Below are 22,046 nucleotides of genomic sequence, written 5' to 3'. Positions count from 1 at the left end.
CCAAGCTGAAAAGAAGTTAAATTTGCAATAAAGATTAAAGAAATTCGTTTCAGCTTGTACATTACAACACATATATTAGAAGAATCAGAAGGCTACAATCTTAATAATCTTTGTAAGAACTAACAATTTTATCAGAAATGCCTCTGGAATGCAATAGAAAGTGACACTTGTAATTTTTGGTTAAGTATTTAGAATAAGAATTCTTTTTAATTAAAAAAACATCCACATTACAAAACAATTTTACCACAACGTAGCATTCTTCATCTGTCAATATTTTTCAGCTCTTAAGCAAATACACTCCTAAAGTGTTACAACAAATGATATACTTCTATCATGCTTCCATGTTTAAGTATTTCACAACACTAGATGAAAAGCTATTGACTTCTCACAGTTTACCAGATTATTTTAGAAAACTAAAAAGCAACTTCCTCTGTAATCTTTTGAAAAAGTTCTCAAAAGTGTAGGTATTGTATGTAAATCTCTGTGTTATATATCAGTCAATATCCCCTGTAATCACACCATTCTAAGTTTCACCTATTAAATTCAGCAATCAATTAGAAAAAACACAGTAAGTTAAATGGGTGATGGCTAGCTAGTTATGTCAGAGACTCTTGAAAAACATTCCTCTGAGTGAAGGAAACGGAAAAATAGGGTCAACAGCTAGTGGAGAAACCATCTATATACTGTATAACAGAAGTACTAAATAGTAACTAAAAAACATTATTTTCCCATTAATAAGTTCAGTTACCTTTACCATACCTTTATCTGCTGTCTTCTAAGCATCGCAAGTTCCCTCATATCTCGGAATGGCTGTAGCAAGTACTGGTAGAGCTCTGTGGTGGCTTCTGCAAGACTACTGCAGGCTTCATCTTCCATTTGATAAAGTTCAAGCAGCTCTACCATGCTTTCTGTGTTTTTATGTTTTTCCAGAAGCTGTAGGAAAAGTACCAATCTTAGTAAACATACATTTCTGCTAAAAGTGACATTCATTTAAATAACATTTTTAGCTTAGCCTCTTGAATCATCTTTCCTGTCCCAAAAAAATCATCATTCAGATAAATCAAAAAACCTTAATCCCCAACTCACATCTTGAATTTAGCCTATCAAGTACAAGCATGTGTCATAACCGTAACTTAAACTGCTCAGCATTCCGTGTTTTTTTTTCTTTCTAAAACCCTCTAGAAAGTAATATACACAAGTACAAAAAGCAACCTAGTACAAGAATCTATAGCACAGTAGCCAGAAATACTACTACATATAGTTTTGTGTTTGGATGTGGTCTGGACTCACACAGCCCATTACAACAGTGAAGCTCCAGACACACCTATGCTTTCTTTGACACCCTGAAGACTGGTCAAGATTAGCAGAATGTAGAGGGTCATAGTAGCTTTATATGTTCGGCATTAAAACAATGATCAGATGACAAGCCAAAAAGAGCTTTCACATAACAAGGCTTAGCACAGATGAAAGGTCTGGGAGACATGGTGTACAACCAGTGACATCTCTCAGCAGCATGAAGGATCTTTGTTGTATTATCTAAACAATTTCGCCTAGGAAATTGTTTCTACTGCGAGGTCATTTGTTACAACTTTCAGGTCTCCTCCAGCAGCAGATAACATTTTCTGGCATTTGAGTTCTCACTGAGAGTTACTGAGTAGTGGTTTATGGCTTGCAGTCTGTAAACCCCACATTTTATAATTTTTTGGGTTAAATACATAAAACATAACCTTCAATTAAAGGGACAGAAGTCATCCCTGATGTTCTTGGGTTTGGTTTGGATCTAAGTCCCTATGGATTTCACACATGCCAGCCAACTATGCTGGCATAGTTTTAACTATGTAGTCTATGAAGCCATCTTCTCCCTCATCTTTCTTGTTGTCAGTGCCCAAAAACGAGTTTGCTTTCTTCTGGCACTACCAGAAAACCCCTCTTACAGTCCCAAACCTGTAATTGTGTCAAGGTATTGACAAAAAAAAACCTTGCTCTACAGCACACCATAATGTTAATTTCCTTTTAGTTACTTAAGCTGCTACTACCTTCTTACTAAAAAAATCTGCACCATGGTTTCACTGTGAAACCCTACTACTCTACAAAACCTAGATGCAATAGAAAAGCAACAAAAACTAAGAGAAAAATTATCACCATATAAAGGAGAATCTATAGCAATCTCATTCTAATGACAAAACAATACAAAGCAGGGCTTTTTTTTTTACTTCTCCCTTAACAGACCACTCTTAAGGCCTATTTAATAGTTCTGATATTCTGAAATCATTCACAACTTTGCAGAAGTTGAAATTAAATGAAGGGCCATTTCAATTTTATGACCACCAGTATAGCATAAAGGCATCCTAAGGAAACTCAAATTAAGTATCTACTTACAATCAATGGGTTGTTCAGTGAAAATCGTGTCTATTGCTGCAGACAGTATGGATACAGTAATGAATTCTCATTACATTTGTGGGCACACAGAAGATTGTAGCATCATGGAATCATTAGTTGGAAAAGACCTTTAAGATCATCAAATCCAGACTAAACAACCCCAGTTCCCTCAGTTGCTCCTTGTACAACATGCCCTCCAAATCCTTCACCAGCCTCAATGCTCTTTCTCTGGACATGCTCCACGGTCTCAGTGTCTTTCTTATACTGTGGCTCCCAGAACTGAACCCATTACTCAAGCTGGGGTGGCCTCACAAGGCACGCATACAGGGGCACAACCACTTCCCTACTCATGCTGGGTAAGTATATGTACATTGTTTCAAGGATTTGTTGATGTCCAGTTCTACCCCAACCCTAATCCTAACCTTCAACTCCTTCAGAAATGCCAAACCTCCAATAAAGAAAAAAATAAAATACAAGTGAGGGTAGGTTATTCATACAGAGTATGTGTATATTTAAATTATTAACAGAATGTAAGCAACTATTTTTCCTTCCAAAGGCAATGACATATACAGAATCCATTTCCTGTTCCTAATGAAGTTCTTTCTGAATGAAAATGATGATGAAACTTCTTTTTAACTACAGCTGCTAGAAAAGACAGAATAGAACATGAAAACTGACTCAGAAATCAAAGAGTATCATCTTAGTTGGCTTGGAGCCAAGAACAAAGAAAGAGGGATATTCTTCAAAACAGGTAGAAAGGTTAACAACCTGTAAGCACTGATCACATACAACCTCAATACACCCATACTTCTAATAACATGTTCTTCTACAGGGTCACTGTGATAGAGTTTTGGTGGAAAACACTCAAACATCAACCTTTTCTACAGAGGTTCAAAACCAGCTAAACAGTACATTGAAATTATTTTCAGATTAACACAATTTTCTCAAATTTCACATGGCTTAAAAGTTACATGAAAAAGAGAAGAAACTGGGAAATGTGGGGGGGGAAGTTTTTAAAACAACACAGAAATTATGACATACATTAGGAATCACAGTTATGACACATGTCCAACAACCAAGAAGGCAAACAGCCTCACTGTTTGTATCAGGAATAGTGTAACCAGCAGCAGTAGGGAGAGGATTGTTCCCATGTACTTGGTACTGGCCACACATTGAATGGTATGTTCAGTTTTGGGCCCTTCACTATATGAAAGAATCAAGGTAGTCCACCTAACAAGGTTGGACTCTGTGAGCCCAACATTTCCAACCCTAAATGATTCTATGATTCTTTATACACAGTTAAACACAGCAGGGTCAGACTACTCTCCTTCACTTTTTTGAACTGTTATCAGTCACCAAGTTTTTATCAATGTGGTGTGGTATGAGCAGGAGACTGGTAACTTTTATTCTGCATCTAGACAAAGCTGTAAGCCTGATAGTTTGGGCTGCATTATCGCCACCAACCTGAAAGGAGCACTGGCATTGTGGTAGAAGAAATGGTATTAAACTGGCTGCATAGAGGACCTTTCCCACTTTTTTCTATAAAGCAGCCCAATGGCAGTTTTCCTCCCCTATATCAAAGTCTACTGAAGCAGGTTTTTAGCTGACTGCCATCCAGACAGTATTCAGACTATCAGATAACACTAACACTGGGTCTAGCACAGAATCCACTGAATTAATAATGTCATAAGGCAAACCAAGTCCTCCACAGACTCACAGGTAGTTTAACTGTGTATGTTCCAATTTTCACACTGGCAGCACCTACACAATATACTCTACAACAACAACAAAAAATATAGCTAGTACCTTTTAAGATGGAGACAGTGCTTTAGTTGGCTGAATGCCTAAATCATCCTGGTACCTTAAAACCATGCAGTTTCAAGATGTTAGCATAAAATATATGAACCATTTTTGGGACCTGTTTTATGCCCCATTATGATTCATTCTCAGCACAGATGTTCAGTATTCATTTACTTCAACTACCTTGGTATGGATTTTTTGACTTTTACAATTTTTAAATTATTTAAAGAACCCAGTGGAGGAGGGCAGAGTAACATCCTGTACAGGACTGACTAGCACTACGCCCATTGAATACTGCATTTATTTTAAGAATCATGTTTCACAGATGTTACATTGTTCACAACTAAATGAATACATATATTTTAGGTAACTATTATGCAGACAGACTCTAACCAGCAGGAAACAATTTAATTTTTTTTTTTTTTCAGTTTAACAGCATATCTTTGAACTGTCTTCCGTATTTTTGTAAGAAGTATTTTGTCTATAGCTTTAAAAGCACTACAGCAGTGTTAATTATGTGCAGGCTCACCTCAGATGGAAGCATAATCTAAAGATTGATGCAATAATTCAAAGAGCTGAGTCTTACATTTCCCAAAAAATTCCCCATTATTCCTATTTTATTTTAAACTCTGCAATATGAAACCGGTTCAATTTTAGCCAAAAAGTACCATAATTTTCAGCCTCTTGCTAAGCTCCTTGGTATTTGAACACCATATTTTCCTATTAATTTAGATTCTTCTAAGCCTGATAGTATTGCCTGCCATTTCCAGGAAGAATTTCTAAAGATTTTTAAACTGAAGCAACATTATTTAGTATCAAGTAAAACTAAGGACAATTATTTCCAGAGAGTTTTTAAACACTCCATCCTTTCCACTACAGAGCAGTTCTAAGAACAAAATACCAAACCCACTTGTTGATATACTTGCAGCAGTCTGCAGTGAGTTCTAGACAACATGTTCCAAAGAAACAAAGCTCCAAAGCACACAAAATTTATATGTAAAGTTTTAGCGACTGAAGACTGCAATTTCTGACATCAGAGAGAGCTTTAAATTGCTTATATTCTCTTTTCAAGATATCTTTAAACAAAAACAACCTTGTTAAAACCAGATACACTCCCACATATTCTGGTACTGAGTAAAGTCTGAACTACACGAACTCTGCTCTATATGCAAACTGCTTTTATCTCTCTTATACACGTGGCCCTTTATTTAAAGGTCACAGCTGTTGCGGTTAAAAGACCGGGACATTCAGCTTTCTGATTGCATGATTGCATCGCCAACACCAATCCTTACCCTTACTTCAGCGGCACAGAAAGACCATTTGCATTACTGTAGCAGGTGAATGCCCCAGTAACAGAACAAAGCCTGAAATAAGCAACATTGCACAACACGAGGAACGTTGGAACCAGCACTACACAGGACTATAGAAATGCTGAAGTTGGAAAAGACCTTTGAGATCACACCTAGAGTTCACAATCCCACCACTACTGCTAAGATTAAAAGAAGAGACAAAGTTAATTCCATACTAAACTCATCCGGAAACCACACAGTTTATTGCTGGTACACAAAGCCATCTATCACCTACTGAGTGGACCAGAATGTCCAATTTTTTTCAACCAGGTTTCTGAAAACAGGGAATGCTTCTGAAAACAAGTGTATGCTGATGAACTGCAAAGATTATGCTGGATTTGGGGGGGGGAAAGGGGCTGGGGAGGGAGGTGTTTAAATGGCTGTTTACAGAAGAATCGAATTAATTAAAATACACAACCCAAATGTACACGAACAGAATAAACAAGATCAAACTCTGAAATTATTCTAAGAAACAAACAAACAGACACACATACACACAAAACAAAACCCAATCCATACTGGAAAGTAAGACACACAGTTTGTAATACACTAGAAACAAAGGAACAGTTCTGTTAAAATGTGTCTTCTAGGTTTCTGAAGAGCTGTTCTTACCAAGTAAGCCATATTACTCCTCTTTAAATCCTATTTAAAACTGCTTTATAGCTCCACGCAGAGAGCACATACCTCAATACATTTGGGTGTAGGTTTTGTAGCAGAGGTCAACAGGGGTGGCATCTGTGAGAAGACACCAGAAGCTGCCCTCACATCTGACAGCTGACTCCAAGATGGACCCACTGCTGCCCACACGAAGTTAAAGACAAGAGGACAGAAAGAAACAGGATTCAACCCTTTCAGGACTAGCAAGCTGATAACCTATTTCTTCACCTGCCTTCAACAAAGAGGCTGATGAACTGTCTTTAGACCCTGAACAACAGCTGACAGGTAACTCAAATGCCCTCCTGTGACTTGCCAAGGCTGGTAAAGCTCAACCCTCTTTCAACCTCTTCAACACCTTTATACAAATGTGAAATCATGGGAAAACTGGTCTAAGAATGAACCAGCACTTAATATGACTAAATGAAAATGTTGAAGTTTCTAAGCGAAAATAATGGGGTTTTTTAATATAAGTTTAATATAACATCCAAAAAGGCCAAACAGAAAGAACACATTTACAGCCTACTATTACTAATAAAAGGCTAAACAAAACATAAGACATTCATGCACAGTACTCTTCCTGTTACTCTAACAGCCAGTACCATGCATACAACAAGCTATTAAATCCCTTTCATCAAAGCATATTTCAGACAAAGGCAATTTACATTATCAGGCAAACAGACTTTTATTTTGTGGTTCTACAGTCTGGGTTGGTTTTGTTCCTGTTTTCATGGAGAAACAAATGAGAAATAATTCACAGATAAACATAGAAAAATTAAATCAATGTGTGATAAAGCATCAGGAAAACACACCTGAAATAATGCATACCATTTACCTATTAATTAAATTCTTCCAGAATAGCTCTGATATGACAAGTAGTTTGGTATTTTTTAAACTCTTCCCACACACAGACTTTCTGCTGAGTTATACTACTCTGACACTACAAAATAGTACAATATAAAATAATGACACCTTATGATAATAAACAAATAACCACACTACAGAAGTCTAAAGCGTTTGGGCTCCGAATATAGAACGCTATTTGTAGAAAAAAAATACACTTCTGGAAACTTCTAAAACTCTCTCTAAAGTTTCACAACTGAATTAATACATTTGTTTTTTTCTTTCTTTAAACATTCCTGAAAAGAGATATCAAGCACACAGTGTTAAGTAAAGGTTGTGGGTTGTTTTTCACAGAATCACAGAATTGCCAAGGTTGGAAGAGACCTCAAAGATCTTCGAGTCCAACCCATCACCACGGACCTCACAACTAAACCATGGCACCAAGTGCCATGTCCAATCACCTCTTGAACACCTCCAGGGATGGTGACTCCCTGGGCAGCACATTCCAATGGCTAACGACTCTCTCAGTGAGGAACTTTCCCCTCACCTCAAGCCTAAACTTCCCCTGGCACAGCTTGAGACTGTGTCCTCATGTTCTGGTGCTGATTGCCTGGGAGACCAACCCCCTCCTGGATACAACCACCCTTCAGGTAGTTGTAGACAGCAATAAGGTCTCCTCTGAGCCTCCTCTTCTCCAGGCTAAACAACCCCAGCTCACTCAGCCTGTCCTTGAAGGGCTTGTGCCCGAGGCGTCTCACCAGCCTTTTTGCCCTTCTCTGGACACATTCAAGAGTCTCAATGTCCTTCTGAAAACTGAGGGGCCCAGAACTGGACACGGTACTCAAGGTGTGGCCTAACTGGTTTTGTTTCATTTTGGTTTGGTTTGTCATTTGTTTTGGGGTTTTTCCCCTAAAAAAAAAAAAATTAAAAAAAAAAGGCAAAGCCTTAATCAAAATTAGTTCTATTTTAAACACAAGGGTCACCTAGAAAACCCAGGGAGGTTCTAGCATAGTATTTGTGATTACAAGTTATTGAAAATTTTTTACAGTACTGTCTCCAGAATATAATTCAAAACAAGTCATGATGCAATGCTGTTCTGTGAAAAACTGTGCTACTATTAATTTTAGGTGACCCATATAAATTGTCTGCAAGTCATCATAAGCAAATTCTTATTGATTATTTAAACACTATAATTCAAAACACCCATCCAGCTCCCTCACAGCAGTGGCATTTTTCCCCTCACACCCATGGCATTTTTTTCCAAAATAACATTGTGTAAATACTTGTCTACAAGTGCATTTTTTAAAATAAACTAACAGTTGGTAATGGACATTATTTTTTGGTTTATGTATTTAAGAATCCAAAGGTACTCTCAATTTACCTTCAGAGAAAAATTTTAAAAGCTGGAATGACTAGGAGTGTTTCAGAACATCTTTACAGGAGCAACTTGTTTGCAATAAAAACTCCACTAAGCAAACACATTTTTCTGAATGGGTAATGCTTGTCTGGACCATATGTAGCAAAACAACAAAACAAAAAATTCCCATCATTTGATAACTCTTACTATATCAACAACAAATAATTTTATTTACAATATTTTGCCATATAAATTATCAGTAACTTGTGACATTTTGAAAATAAAATTTATTTTATCAAGTTTTTTTTTCCCACTTGTTTTCTGAGTAAGATAAAATAAACAATGTAGCTGTTATATTACAGGCAACTCAGTACTTCAGCTGCCCAGGTTCTAGGTGCAGGTTCCTCTACAGAGTTCAATTTGCACATTCATTTGCTTCTCTGGCTTTTGTGTAACTCAAAAAAAACCATGGTGTGACATTACAGAATCATCCAGAGTAAAATTATAGTATCACCAAATATTATAGTTCATTCTTCTCTGGAGAAAATAGAGGATCAAGCCTATTTAGGAAGATACTCCAAGCAAGCTCAACATTGCATGATTTCCCTTTATTCTACTCCCTGTTGAGCAGTGGTTCAGATACAGTTACAGAGCATCACTGAGTTAGTCAACATGCATCTTAATAATAGCAACATACTTCTTTTCTCTCCATCTATTGTATCTTCCTTGTCTACCATACTTATTATGACTAAGTATTCATCTCTTGAAAATATTGTAAGGTTTTGCCTATGTATCTTTAGTTGAACTGAGTCCCGACTTCAACTGAAATTCTCTCCAGAAATATCCTGGTGGACTGCAATGTTATGTTTCTATTAACATTTGAAAAGGAATGTTAAAAGCACTTCCTCAAAGAGGGAAAAATTTGGTGCAGCAATTTCTGAAAACCTCTGCTTTTTATAGCCTTCTTTAGCTCTGTGGTAACAATATTTACGTGCAGTAAGGACACAAATCTCACTAACCGCACCATATTATAAAAAGAAAAAAAATATTAAATTGTTATAATGAATCTGCTTTCAAATTCTAAACCTGACTGGGTAATATTATCTCAGCCTGAAATGGAGAGAAAAAAAAAAAAAAAAGGTACTAGATTAAGAAAGTAGTTTTAAATGGAATTGACTTCAAAGTGGAACATTCAATTAAGAGAAAGGAAATAATGCTGGAAAATTTAGAAAAAATATGCAACAAGACAAAGGTAAACACACACACAAAATAACACAACACCATGTCTAAAAGCAAAGAAATTAAGTGCACTGTGAATCCCAAGTAGTACAATGGGTTACAGAGTGTTTATTAGATAAGCTGCTATCTCCTCTTGAAAATATTCTGGCATATGAAAATGCTGCAACTGAGTATCACCTAGAACAGCCTCAAACAAAAACCAGGAAATTCAAATTTTGAATGGGAATATCAAATAAAATCTCACCAGCAGAAAAATTCCACACCGTTAGAACACAAACAGTTTCACAACGACAGTTTAGTAGTGAAACAGAGCATGTATTGCATTTTACCTTTTTTTTTTTTTTTTTTTTTTTTTAAATTTTTCCAGGTATTTGGATAAGAAAAGGAAGACTAGCAAACTGCTTTCTTCAGCCTTTAAAAAGTAAGCTAATCTTACTAAGCATCATACTGAACAGTATTGCCATATTCTGCAGAATGGACTCTTATTTGTCACATGAGACAAGTTCTGTCAAAGACAATCTAATTTGTCAAGCAAACATCCTTTTCTTTGTGAACTATAATCTGTCCATATTTTGAAGAAATGTACGTTATTTTACACATTCTACTGTTTTCAGGAGCAATTGTAGTTTTCACCCTCTTCAGCTAGCTCTTGTCAAACTAACATTAATGAACCAATGCAAAAAGTCTATCTATGCATACATGCTACATGTACACTGTAGGAAGGGGGCGGGAGGGGAATCTTCAACTTTGAAACAATTATCACAGTAGAACTGGAAAAGAGACAACAAAAAAGCTGACAAAACCCCCCAAAAAATCTATTTTACTTAGAATCAAAAGTCTATAAATATCTGAAATTATTTGATGCTACCTATAAAACAGAAGTAAAAGGGAAAGGCAATAGAAAAAAAATTAAACATTTAGCTCAAGAAGATACCAAATGGAAGAAAGAGAAAAGATTTTCAATTAAAAAGTAAATAGTTCTTTTGCTTAGGAATCAGCAGGTTTTAATACACAGCCCAGAAAGAGGCACAAATCCTATGGTGATGTGGTCTAATGTCTTCTAATTACTGGATTCCTAGAAGTTATTTTAAAGCATGTACTCTAATGACTTTCAGCAACTGTTGAGTCCACCATATGATTAACTGTTCCATATTTAATTATCCTTGCTGCTGTAAGGGGCCACGAATCTCAAGCAATACAGCCCGCTCGACCCTACTTCCACATCTTTCAGTAGTAACACGTATCATCATGAAGCATTTAATCTCTAAAACAGATTTACTGATACAGAAAACAATTTAGAAACACAGTGAAACACTGAAAATATCTGTATGGCTTAGCTTTATTATTTCACAAAAGGGCACGGAATGAACTTTAATTCTGCTTACCTGAAAATTTATCACAGTATCTTTACTATTGAGTTTGATGCTTGCACAGTGAGGCAGGTGTGAACTCCCAATGCTTAAAATGATGAACTTTTAAAGTATTTACTAACTTTGGATAAATTTGTAACAACCAGAAACAGCTGTTAGTAACTTCAGTTGTAAATCAGATAAATAAAAAGAATGGTTGGGAAAGATAAATGATGAGAAAATAACTTTCTTTGGATAGCAACACAAGTACTAGCCAGAGTACTACTATCATATAGATGTAAGCTGAGAACTTAAGAGGCTACTTGCCTGTTCTATAGAGCAAGTCATATCACTGCTGACATGTGTTTCCTGGTACTAACTTACATTACAGATTCAGTACTTAAATAGTCTATTTACATAGTATTTACTAGTGAATTCAAATATTCTTACTAGAAATGCTACAAATTACAAGTTTGTAAAAAGAGGCATTCAAATAAAAATAGTTTGGATTTCCAGAATGTGTAGTCTTAAGTCTGCTCTACTCATGTCAATAGGGGGAAAAATACACAAAATATCTTATTTTAATCTTCTGCGCTCTCAAAACTGAACCAGTACTCTCTCCTAAGACAACCTTATGCATCTTCTAAATCTACACAGTTAATATAGAGGATTCTGTTTTCTTCGTTTCTTGCATAGAGAGATGTTACATTGGTATGATGTCCTGCAAGTGCAGCAAGCCAATGAGAAAGACCAATCACCTGTCTTGGAAGTATTCCCAAGAATAAGGAAGCTGAAGCCTAGCATACAAACTTTTTTTTTTTTTTTTTTTTTGGACAGAAGAGTCATTGTTATAGGTGACTCCCTTCTGATGGGAACAGAAGGACCAATATGCAGACCTGACCCACTTCAAAGGGGTCTGTCTTTCCAGGGCCCAGGTTAAGGATGTGGTAAAAAGGCTTCATACCTTGTACAGCCCACAGATTATTAGACATTATTAACGTTCCAGATAGGTAATGACAGCTTCAAAAAAATATGAGAGCTACCACGAGACTTCAGGGCCTTGGGTCAACTGGTCAAGGGACTGGGAGAAGAGGTCGTGTTCCCTTCTATCCTCCCATTTGCAGGGATCAACCCAGAAAGACTGAGGAGGACTCACCAGAACAATTCCTGGCTTCGAGCCTGGTGCCTCCAACAGGACTTTGGGTTTTTTGACTATGGGTGACCTCACATGATGCCAGGTCTGCCAGCAGCAGATGGGGCGCATCTCTCTCAAAGCGGAAGAAGGTTTACATTGCAGGGGTTGGCTGGGCTCATTAATCAAGCTTTAAACTAGATTCAAAGTGGGGAAAGGGAGAAATGAGACTCACTGGAAACAAGCCTGGAATGCCTGACAGGGCATGTCAGGGGAGGTAGGGGATAATGAGCCATGTGTTGGGGAAGAAAAGAGCTATCAAGGACTTAGGACACACAGGAGAACCTGGGAATGATCAAGTAGATGTGAAAGAGAAGGGAGATAATGATATCACCCAGCCTTCATGTGATAGGCTGAGAGACAACACACCAGAGTGGGAGGGATGGGGGGCTAGTAAGGGCATTCAGCCTGTTGCCATGCAGCATGCTGGAGACACAGCAACACAGTCCAAGTTTCACAGGGATAAGCCAGGGGCTCATGTGGTAGTAACAGCCAACAAGGAAACATCAGCACTGGCAAGCTGGGGGCCGTGGAGGTGGCCAGGAGTGATTGGACAGCAGAAGTGAAAAACTAATGGATTAACTCCATCTCTGAAATGCTCATAAACCAATGCACGGAGCACAGGGAATACACCAGAGGAGCTGGAAATCTGCATTAGGGTGCATGACAATGATATAATTGGAATCATTGAAACACAGTGGGGCAGCTCCCATGACCAAAGTGAGGTCATGGATGGCTATGTTCAGGAAAGACAGACCAACAAGGCAAGGTGGTGGTGTTGCTCTCTATGTGCAAGAGCAACTGGAATGTGTCAAGTTCTATCCAGGGGTCAGGTAGAACAGATTGAAAGCTTGTGGGCAAGAATTAAAGGGTGTGGAAAGGGAGGGGAAACTGTTGTGGGTGTCTACTACAGACCACCAAATGAAGCAGAAGAATGTTGATGAGGCCTTCTACAGTCAACTGGAGGTAGTCTCTAGAACACACTCTTTGGTACTCATGGGCGACTTCAATCACCCTGACATTTGCTGGAAAGCCCACACAGCTAGGCACAGCCAGCCCAACAGGCTCTTGCAGCATGGCAATGGTATCTTCTTTGATGCAGGTAGTGGAGGAGCCAACAAGGAGAGGCATACTGCTGGACCTTGTATTAACTAATAAAGAAGAACTGTGGGGGGGACATTAAGGTCAGGAACAGCCTTGGCATAATCATGACATGGGGAAGTTCAGTATTATACAAGATAGAAGCAGGGCAATAAGTAGGATTACAACCCTGGACTTCAACAAGGCCTACTTTGTACTCTTCAGAGATATACTTGCAGGATTCCCATGGGCGAAGACTCTGGAGGGTAAAGGAGCCCAAGAAAGTTGGTCAATTTTTAAATGCCACTTCCTCTGAGCCCAAGATAGCATGTTCCCTTGAATAAAAAAATTGGGTATATGTGCCAGGAGACCTGCATGGATGATCAAGGAGCTTCTGAAGGAAATCTCAGGGAAGAGGTATACTTACACTTCATGGAAGAAGGGACTTGTCACTTGGGAGAGCTATAGAGTAGTTGCCACGGCATGTAGGAAGGCAACAAGGAAGGCCAAAGCCCTTTTGGAACTAAAACTGGCAAAGGAAGTTAAAGATAACTAGAAGGGCTTCTTCGAATATATCAGTAGGAAAAGGAAGAATAGAGAAATTTGACAACAGAGCTCAGAATCTGTCAGCCATGGAGACTGGAGTCAATCCAGACAACCAATATGATCTAGTATTGTTCCTTTATTGTTCCAGTATTGTACAAGTATAGTGCGAGCATCGTGAGAACATCTACAACTCATATAAACTCGGAGAGCACCATTGGCAGAGCTTCATTGGTTCCCCACGAGTGACCACACATTGCACTATTACAGATTATTGGTCCAACTACTAGTAACACGCGAGGCTGTTGATGCAGGTGCGTGTCCTGTTATTCCAAGATAACTCTTTGTATTTACAGCTACCAGTACTTTTAGTTACATGCTGCTAGCACAGCACTGTTTTGCTGACACTGTATCAAGCTCTAAGCTTGTATCATCAGATTGCTCACACTACTTATTGCTATGATTGCCACAGGGAAAAGTGTGGGCCCACTGCTGAACGAAGAGGCAGCCCTGAAAACTGGGGATGCAGAGAAGTCAGAGTTGCTGAATCCCTTCTTTGCTTCAGCCTTTACTCCTAAGACTGAACTTCCCTATGAATTCCAGGCCCTGGATGAAGGAGAAGAAACCTCGAGGGAAGACTCTCCACTAGTCAATAAAAACTGGGTTAAGGATCAGTTACACAAATTCAATATTCGTAAGTCTGTGGCCCCTGATTAGATGATCCCAGGAGTGTTGAGAGAGCTGCCTGATATTGTTGCTCTATCACTCTCCATCATTTTTGCAAAATCCTGGCAGATAGGAGAGGTGCCTGAGGACTGGAGGAAAGTCAATGTCACTCCAGTCTTCAAAAAAGAGCAAGAAAGAGGTTCCAGGAATCTACAGACCAGTGAGCCTCACCTCCACCCCTGCTCAGCATGTTTGCTGATGATACCAAACTGGGAGGCTTGGCTGATACACCTGAATGTTGTGCAGCCATTCCACAAGACCTGGACAGACTGGAGAGCTGGGCAGAGAGGAACCCAATGAGGTTCAACAAGGGTAAGTGCAGAGTCCTGCACATGGGAAGAAATAATAAACTGCACCAGTACAGGTCAGGAGGTGATCTGCTGGAGAGCAGCCCTGTGGAGAAGGACCTGGGAGTCCTGGTGGATAACAAGGTATCCATGGGACAACAACATGCCCTTGTGGCAAAAAGGGAAAATGGTGTCCTGGGGTGCATTAAAAGGAGTATGTCCAGCAGATTGAGGGAGGTTTTCCTCCCCATCTACTCTGCCCTGGTGATACCTCACCTGGAATACTTTATCCAGTTTTGGGGTCCCCAGTTCAAGATAAATAGGGATCTATTCAAGAGAGTTCAACAGAGGACTACCAGGATGATTAAGGGACTGGAGCATGTACCCTAGGAGGAGAGGCTGAAAGACCTGGGGATTTTTAGTCTGGAGAAGAGAAGACTGAGAGAGGATGTAATAAATGTTTATAAATATCTGAGGGCTGAGTGTCAAGAGGGAGGGGACAGGCCCTTCTCAGTTGCACCCTGTGATAGGACAAGGGGCAATGGATATAAACTCCAGCATAGGAGGCTCCACCTCAACATGAGGACCACCTTCTTCACTGGAAGGGTTGCAGAGCACTGGAACAGGCTCCCCAGAGAGGTTGTGAAGTGTCTTTCTCTAGAAACTTTGAATACCCATCCAGATGCATTCCGGTGTGACCTGCACTAGAGTATATCATCCTGCTCTGGCAGGCAGGCTGGACTAGATCATCTGCGGAGGTCACTTCCAACCCCTAACATCTCGTGATCCTGTATCAATGGAAACGCTACTGCTAGCATGTTTCCTTGTTACTGCATACTTTTTGTAGTGTTTTGTAATCTTTACTTCTGCATTATTTCCGAGATCAGTGTTGAATCCCTATTTAAATCACATTGTGCCTAGCAGTAGATCATTGAACAGAAACAGACAGGTCACCTTACCTTTGGAAAAACCTGCATTTTTGGTAGAGTGCCATACAAATTACCATACACACACTTATTTTGAAACAATGCACATAACCAAAACAATAAAATTTTCATAGTTACCGAGATGATCCTGAACACTAAAATATTAGGACAGATTCAACAGAGCGTAATAACAACCTACAAATATTACTGAGGTTTTCTGATGCAAGCAGAAAGATGTGATAGCACTCTTGGAAAGTAACCTTGATTTATAACTCAATCAATTACTTATCAATTTGTTCAGTCTCACAGCAATATTTGATACATTCATAACCACAACCAAAAAAAATGCCTAGTGAAGCTGTCCAATCATAACTTGAAAAAAATAATTGTATCTATACCGATTTAAGAAAATAAAGTGATCATAAAGCTTTCCATTAAAAAAAAACCTGCATTTTCTTCTTATACAAGTTGTTACTGTAGAAAAATAGAATTTTTTTTTCTCAGCCTCTCTAGCCCTTTGAATCAAACTAAAATTAAGAGAGCCAGTACAAGATTGAAATTTTCAATTCTGTTCTCATGCTCACTGAAATATTCCACTCTACTGGGGAAGATTTTAAAAGTCTTTACTCTCAAGGCAGTCTTAAACTAGCCACAGAAAACAAAACACTCCCAGATATTTTTTCAAAATGTAATCATGCACTTAAGTGTTTCTGAGTTTTTGTATTAAAGTAATTCAAAAGAATGCATAAAGAACAGAGATGTCGAGTGGTCTTTAACTCTGCTGCAGACACTAGAATTCACAGATTTTACAGAGAAACAAGAAGCAGAACCAAACCTCTGTCTAGTTTTATAACTGTCATTCAAAATCCTAGAGACTATCATCCAACAAGTTTCAAACTCCATTGGTATTTAAGAGCTATAGCATCATGATTATCAGGTGCATTAATTCAAAGATGCTGAAGTAGGCATATAATGTAAAGATAGGCTTCCCAAGCTTACAACACACTGTTGAGTGTGTAAATAAAAAGGTAAGTATACAATGGAGCATGTCTATTGCAATGACTAAGCTACAAAACCCTCTTAATCACAGTTTATACTAACATCACTTTTTATTCAGGAAAACTGTGACTAAATTCAACATTTGGCCAACACAGCACAAAAAAAATACATCACCTTTTTTTTTACTACCACACTCAAAAATGTTTCCAAGCATGCTATATGAGGAGCATAGAAAAGAATCTAGCAGGAGCAGGAGTACAGAGGGAAACTTTCTGTTTCCAGACACAAAGTTTAACATTTTGGGAATACTGGCCAAGAAGCTAGAATCCAAATGATGATTCAGCAGCTTCCACTCTGTTGAAATAATAACATCGTTTTATCTGGTCATTAACTTATTCTGTATCATGTCTCTTCTTCGAGCTTAGACCTTTAGCTGAGTACCCAAGGAAAACTTACTGAACAAAGGCTCTAAACAAGTGTTTATTAGTTTTTAAAATGAGGTAGAACAATATTTGCTCCTTTAGATATAAGTTTTTACATTACTAAATTAAATTACTGAACTACTCCAGAATTAATAGTATAACCAGGGTGGGGGTGTGTAAGGAAAAAGTAGAAATAAAAAAAATGTATGTGCTATTTCAAATTATGAATAAGAAATTAATTCCAGGTCACAAATTTCCTCTACAACTATTTTTTTTCTTCATCTTGGATCTGTTTCTACTCACAACAATCTTCTGGCTTATTAAAGGTTTGTATTTGAGACACAGATAAAAGTGACTGTTACAAAAAAGCAACAATTATTAACTGCTGCAAAAGCAAACTGGCTTGTGTGCAACTTATGGAAAGCAACAGATGGCCAAGTAGGGCATGCTGAAACAACAGAACATGAGAAAGAATATAAAGAATAATCAATGGGAGCTGCAAGCATTTCCTAAGTAATGTCCTAACTGCACAGAAGAATTTGGCCTAGAAAAGTGAGATACGTGAAGCACTGCAAAGGCATATTTTAAGATGTTAAGACACAGAGTTCTTGGAGTTTTAAACTTGTTTGATGTCTTGTTTTGGTGGTGGGTGTGGGGGGTTTTGTGTTTGTTTGTTGTGCTTGTTTGTTGGGGGGCGGGGGGGAGTGTAATTTGTTTTGATTTTGTGAGGAGGTTGATTTTTTTTTGTGGGAGTTTTGTCTGTTTTTACACAATTTTACTTAATCAAGACCTCCAATATTCATTATGATCATAGATACCATTTCAGTTATCAATGCTGCTCAATCGTTTTATTCCACAAAAGGTCTTTTAAGAGGTAAAATCATTTAAAACTGTGAGAATCCAACATTCCTAAAAACAGCTAACAGGCAGACTTCAAGCACAGATGCAAAAGTAAACTGTAGTGTGAGATGAAATGTGGATTCAATAGTTTTCTTTAAAGTATGGAAAACCTTTGCTTCATAAGTACCAAACATTATTCATTATCCATTGCTTCCTTGGCTTAGAATTGCAGTGTCAAACAGTATTAGCATTTGTTAAAGACATTTTTTATTGACCAAGTAAATCACCAACAGGTAAGCAAGAGAAACCTGAGAGCCAAGAGGGAAAGAACAGGTAATTCTATTGGTTTCTTTTCTTAAACATGAACTATCTTTAATTAAGAAGTATCAAATTTACACAACTTACAGTAATAGTGTAGCTGTACTAACTTGAGGTACACTACTGTATTGGTTACCATGGGAGAGAAAGGGGCTACTGTAGTCAAATATATGCACAGGCTCTGCCATTTTGACTGCACCAAGTTCGGAACATTATATAATACGTTGTAGTTTAGGGATCTTGATGGATAAAGCCTGCATTGCCTATTGATAGACGATATAATTTTTGCCAGTAGTTCTGACAATAGTTCAGGTTTTTCAAGAAACAAATAGCTCTTGCTCAGTAATTTCAAGTTAGCATTTCCTCAAAAACACCACATGCTTTGAGTTAGGTTCCAAGTTCCCAAACTCCATGTGTTGAACAGAAACTTCTCTGCTTAGTTGCTCATAAAAAATTATTAGTTGAAGGCTAAATCAGCACACACACCCAAGCAGTACAACAAAAAAGAAGACAACAAAATGCTTTGATGCTCCCTGGACTAAAATTACTACAGAAGAATATTAGACTAATTACTAGTTGTATATCAAAATTACAGAAGATGAATTCAGCCCTTTATATGATAAAAAGAAAAATCACAATCATATAACCTAACACAACAGTTTAGAAATCAGCTTTTACCTGGCAATGCTACATTTGGATATTTTTATCATGATTTCACCATTGATAGAGCAGTTTCCTCATACTCTATAAATCTGAAGAATCCTACCAAAAAATCAGCACTATGCTATCAGAGACAGACAGCAAGCAGATATGCTCATACTGCACCAAGGTAAAAAAATTCACTACCACACATCTTTGTACACACAGCATTTGTAGAATACATGTGGGCAGCTGAACTAGTCAAACTTGACCTATACCCATACAACACAACTTAGATGGTGTTTGCAAAAAAAATATAAATAAATCCATAACCCGATTCATACACAGTCATACCTAGATAGATCCTGATACATTCTGGGCCAAGGCCACTCAAATATAAAAGAAGGTGTAAGATTCTGCTTTTACACTGGTGAAACTGGTCCACAAAGATATGAAAAAAATCTCATGCATTGATGCTACAAATTAATTAGAAGAACACACTCAACTACTTTTGTCTAAACAGTACATGGTTTGAGAAAGAGAGATGACGTGTTCTGAAACATCCAAGCCTTGCCAGACACTAGCAACCGAAAAGTAGTAAATGCTTTTTAAGACTAGACTGCTTGCTTTTAAAATCCCCAACTCTTAAGAACCAGCTTAAGAAACTTACCAGCTAAAAAAAACTTGTAGTTACTCCTATTCCACTGGAAAACATCATCTTACTTTCAACACCAGATTCAGCACCCAGAGCCTGTAGGAACCTAGATTATTTTTATTTTGTTTTGGCCTCAAGTGGCTAATTTCTACTGTCAAAATAACCACCACATATTGCTGCTCCCACTAAACCGAAAAACTCAAGATTCAAACACATCCTGGTGCAAAGCAAGGCAAGAAAAAAAACTTTGCAAGCAAGACCTTGCTAAACCCATGAGATAATTGTTCACAAACATCTACATCTGACTGTACAGAATAAAGTACTGAGTCACACTTAGATGACTAGGAAAATCTGCACCTTTTTAAAACCCTGGCCGTAGAGAACTTGGAAATGTTAATTCTCATTTTCTTAGTAAGATTCCTAAATCTTTTTTAAAGCTGTCTAGTTTTCCTGCATTTTTTATCCCATGGTTCCTCAGTTTTGCAAGGTGGAGGAGAGCAGCTGGACAGAACAGCTAAAGACATCACTAAGGAAAGAGTAATGTTAATGGAAGTATCTGGACCATGTGGTAGTCTCACCTCCTGGATTCGCCGGCGGGCCCGCTGCAGCACCTCCTCGTAGCCCTTCTGTCGCAGCTCACTCAGGCTCTCATAATACTCTTCAGGGTCGTCAGTCTCTGTGAACAGCACCTGCGAAAGGATCTTCCAGCCGCATGTATCCAAGCTGTGGACCAAATAAACTTGCAGTTTGTAGCAGAGAGCGTCCATCTCCTGCTCGGATAGCTCCGGGGCTCCGAACAGCACCGTCCACATGCCCGAGGGCTCCTCGGGGAAGGCAGGCAGGTAGGGTTCCAGCTCCGAGTTCACCGAGCACAGCTGTTGGTGCACAGCCCTCAAGTCTTGGAAGGAAAAGAGACCGGCCCAGCTGCACTCCTCGCCTGCGAGCTCCGCGTCCGGAGCAGCCGGTTCGGCTGCCTGCAGAGGCAAGGGCCGCAGCGACAGCGCCCCGGCGACCGCCTCCTCTTTCCCTAGCTCCAGCACTTCGATCTCTTCAGCGGCACCTGTCGCCTCCGGGCCCCGCTGCGGCCTCCGGGCCGGGCTGCTCTTGGTGCGCAGCGGACTCTTCGGCAGCGCCTCGGCCGCCGTGCCCCGCTCGGAGCTCCGCAGCCCCGCTTCTGCGCGGGAATGCGAGGAGCCCCGCGATACACCGGCGTCCCTGCGCACCGCAGGGCTGCCGGCCTTCGGGATGGCTCTGGCCTCGGCGCCAGCGGGGCCGCCGTGGCGGAGCTCGCGTGAGCCGCTGCGCTGGCGCTGCGCCGTACGGTTGTGGCAGGTGATGGCGAACTTGCCCTCGATCTCGTTCCAGGCCACGATGAAGGCGAACTTGTGCTTCTCCCGCTCCTGGAAGGCGTGAGGCCTGACGGCCACCCAATCGGCCTCCAGCGTTTCCTCCAGGGCGAAGGCGGACATGGCGCTGCGCCGCTTCCCACACGCACCCCCCAACCTCCCCTCTCGCGCGCCGGCCGGCAACGGCTCCTCGCAGCCCCGCGCGCTGCCTCACCGCCCACCATCAGCCATCTTATCGGCGGCGGGGACCGTAGGGCGCCGAGGCGGGAGGACGTGCTGGATTCCCACTGGAGTAGCAAGGGAAGCAGGGGGTGGAGATGAAGGACCGAGAGGAATCCCCTCCTTCTCTTGCTCGGAGCCCGACGCCGCCGAGGACATAAACCTACCGCCGCGGCGGACAATGCCCGGTGCCCCCGCACAGGTACTTCAAGCGCGTCACGTGGGGCAGGATCTGTTTACAAGCGGCGCTGGCGCTGCGGCAACTCAGTGCCAGCCCCGCCCCGCGACCTCCCCAAGTCCCGCCCCCCTCTCTGCAGGGAGCCTTCTCCATTGGCTGCCGCCCTGCTTTCTCCGGCGGAGGAAGATAGGCGGAGCCTCACGACAGCCCGTCCCTTCTCCGAGGGCCACGCTCGCAGTCTCTCTGCCTCTCCTTCCCATCTCGTGGTGGGCGGGGGAGGGCCAGTCCCCGTCCCTTCCCTAAGACGCCAGACGCGGCCTTGCAGGCGCCCCGCGTTGCATGCTGGGACGGGCACGTGGCGGGCAGCGACCTTTTGAGGGGTGGGGTGGCGGCATCGCCTGGTACGGGAAGGAAGCGGGGTGGAGCAGCCGGGCAGGAGGCAGAGGGTCCCTCAGAGTGACGTCTGCTTCTGCCGTGCTTGCACCGTGGTTCCCGGGCGCTCGTGGTGGGGGAGCAACAGCCTCTGCTGCGGGTAGCTTCTGAGGCAGGGCTGGCTGCCGCGATTCTGGCCTTGTAGCCAGTTCCATGAGCCAGGATGGCCTCTGCGGCCCTGCACTGCAAAGGTCCTACACTGAGACACGGGTATCCCCTGAAATAGCTGTTTTGGGCAGTTGCGTGCTTTCATAACTAAAGTTAACCGCATCAA

General features: G+C 40.4%; 1 protein-coding gene across 1 annotated transcript in view; it reads right to left on the bottom strand.

The window, feature by feature from the left end:
* Positions 1-21,393, bottom strand: part of JMY (junction mediating and regulatory protein, p53 cofactor) — a 61,184-nt gene extending 39,791 nt beyond the window's left edge. The window contains exons 1-2 of the mRNA XM_009910788.2: positions 20,176-21,393; positions 760-933 (exon numbers count right to left, since the gene is read on the bottom strand). Of these exons, the coding sequence (XP_009909090.2) occupies positions 760-933; positions 20,176-21,066 (1,065 nt within the window). The 5' untranslated portion in view covers positions 21,067-21,393. The remainder of the gene's footprint in view (positions 1-759; positions 934-20,175) is intronic.
* Between the last annotated feature and the right edge of the window lie 653 nt (positions 21,394-22,046).

This window comes from Dryobates pubescens, chromosome Z, assembly GCF_014839835.1.
Source record: "Dryobates pubescens isolate bDryPub1 chromosome Z, bDryPub1.pri, whole genome shotgun sequence".
Taxonomy (NCBI): Eukaryota; Metazoa; Chordata; class Aves; order Piciformes; family Picidae; genus Dryobates; species Dryobates pubescens.
This window is presented reverse-complemented; position numbering and strand designations above follow the sequence as displayed.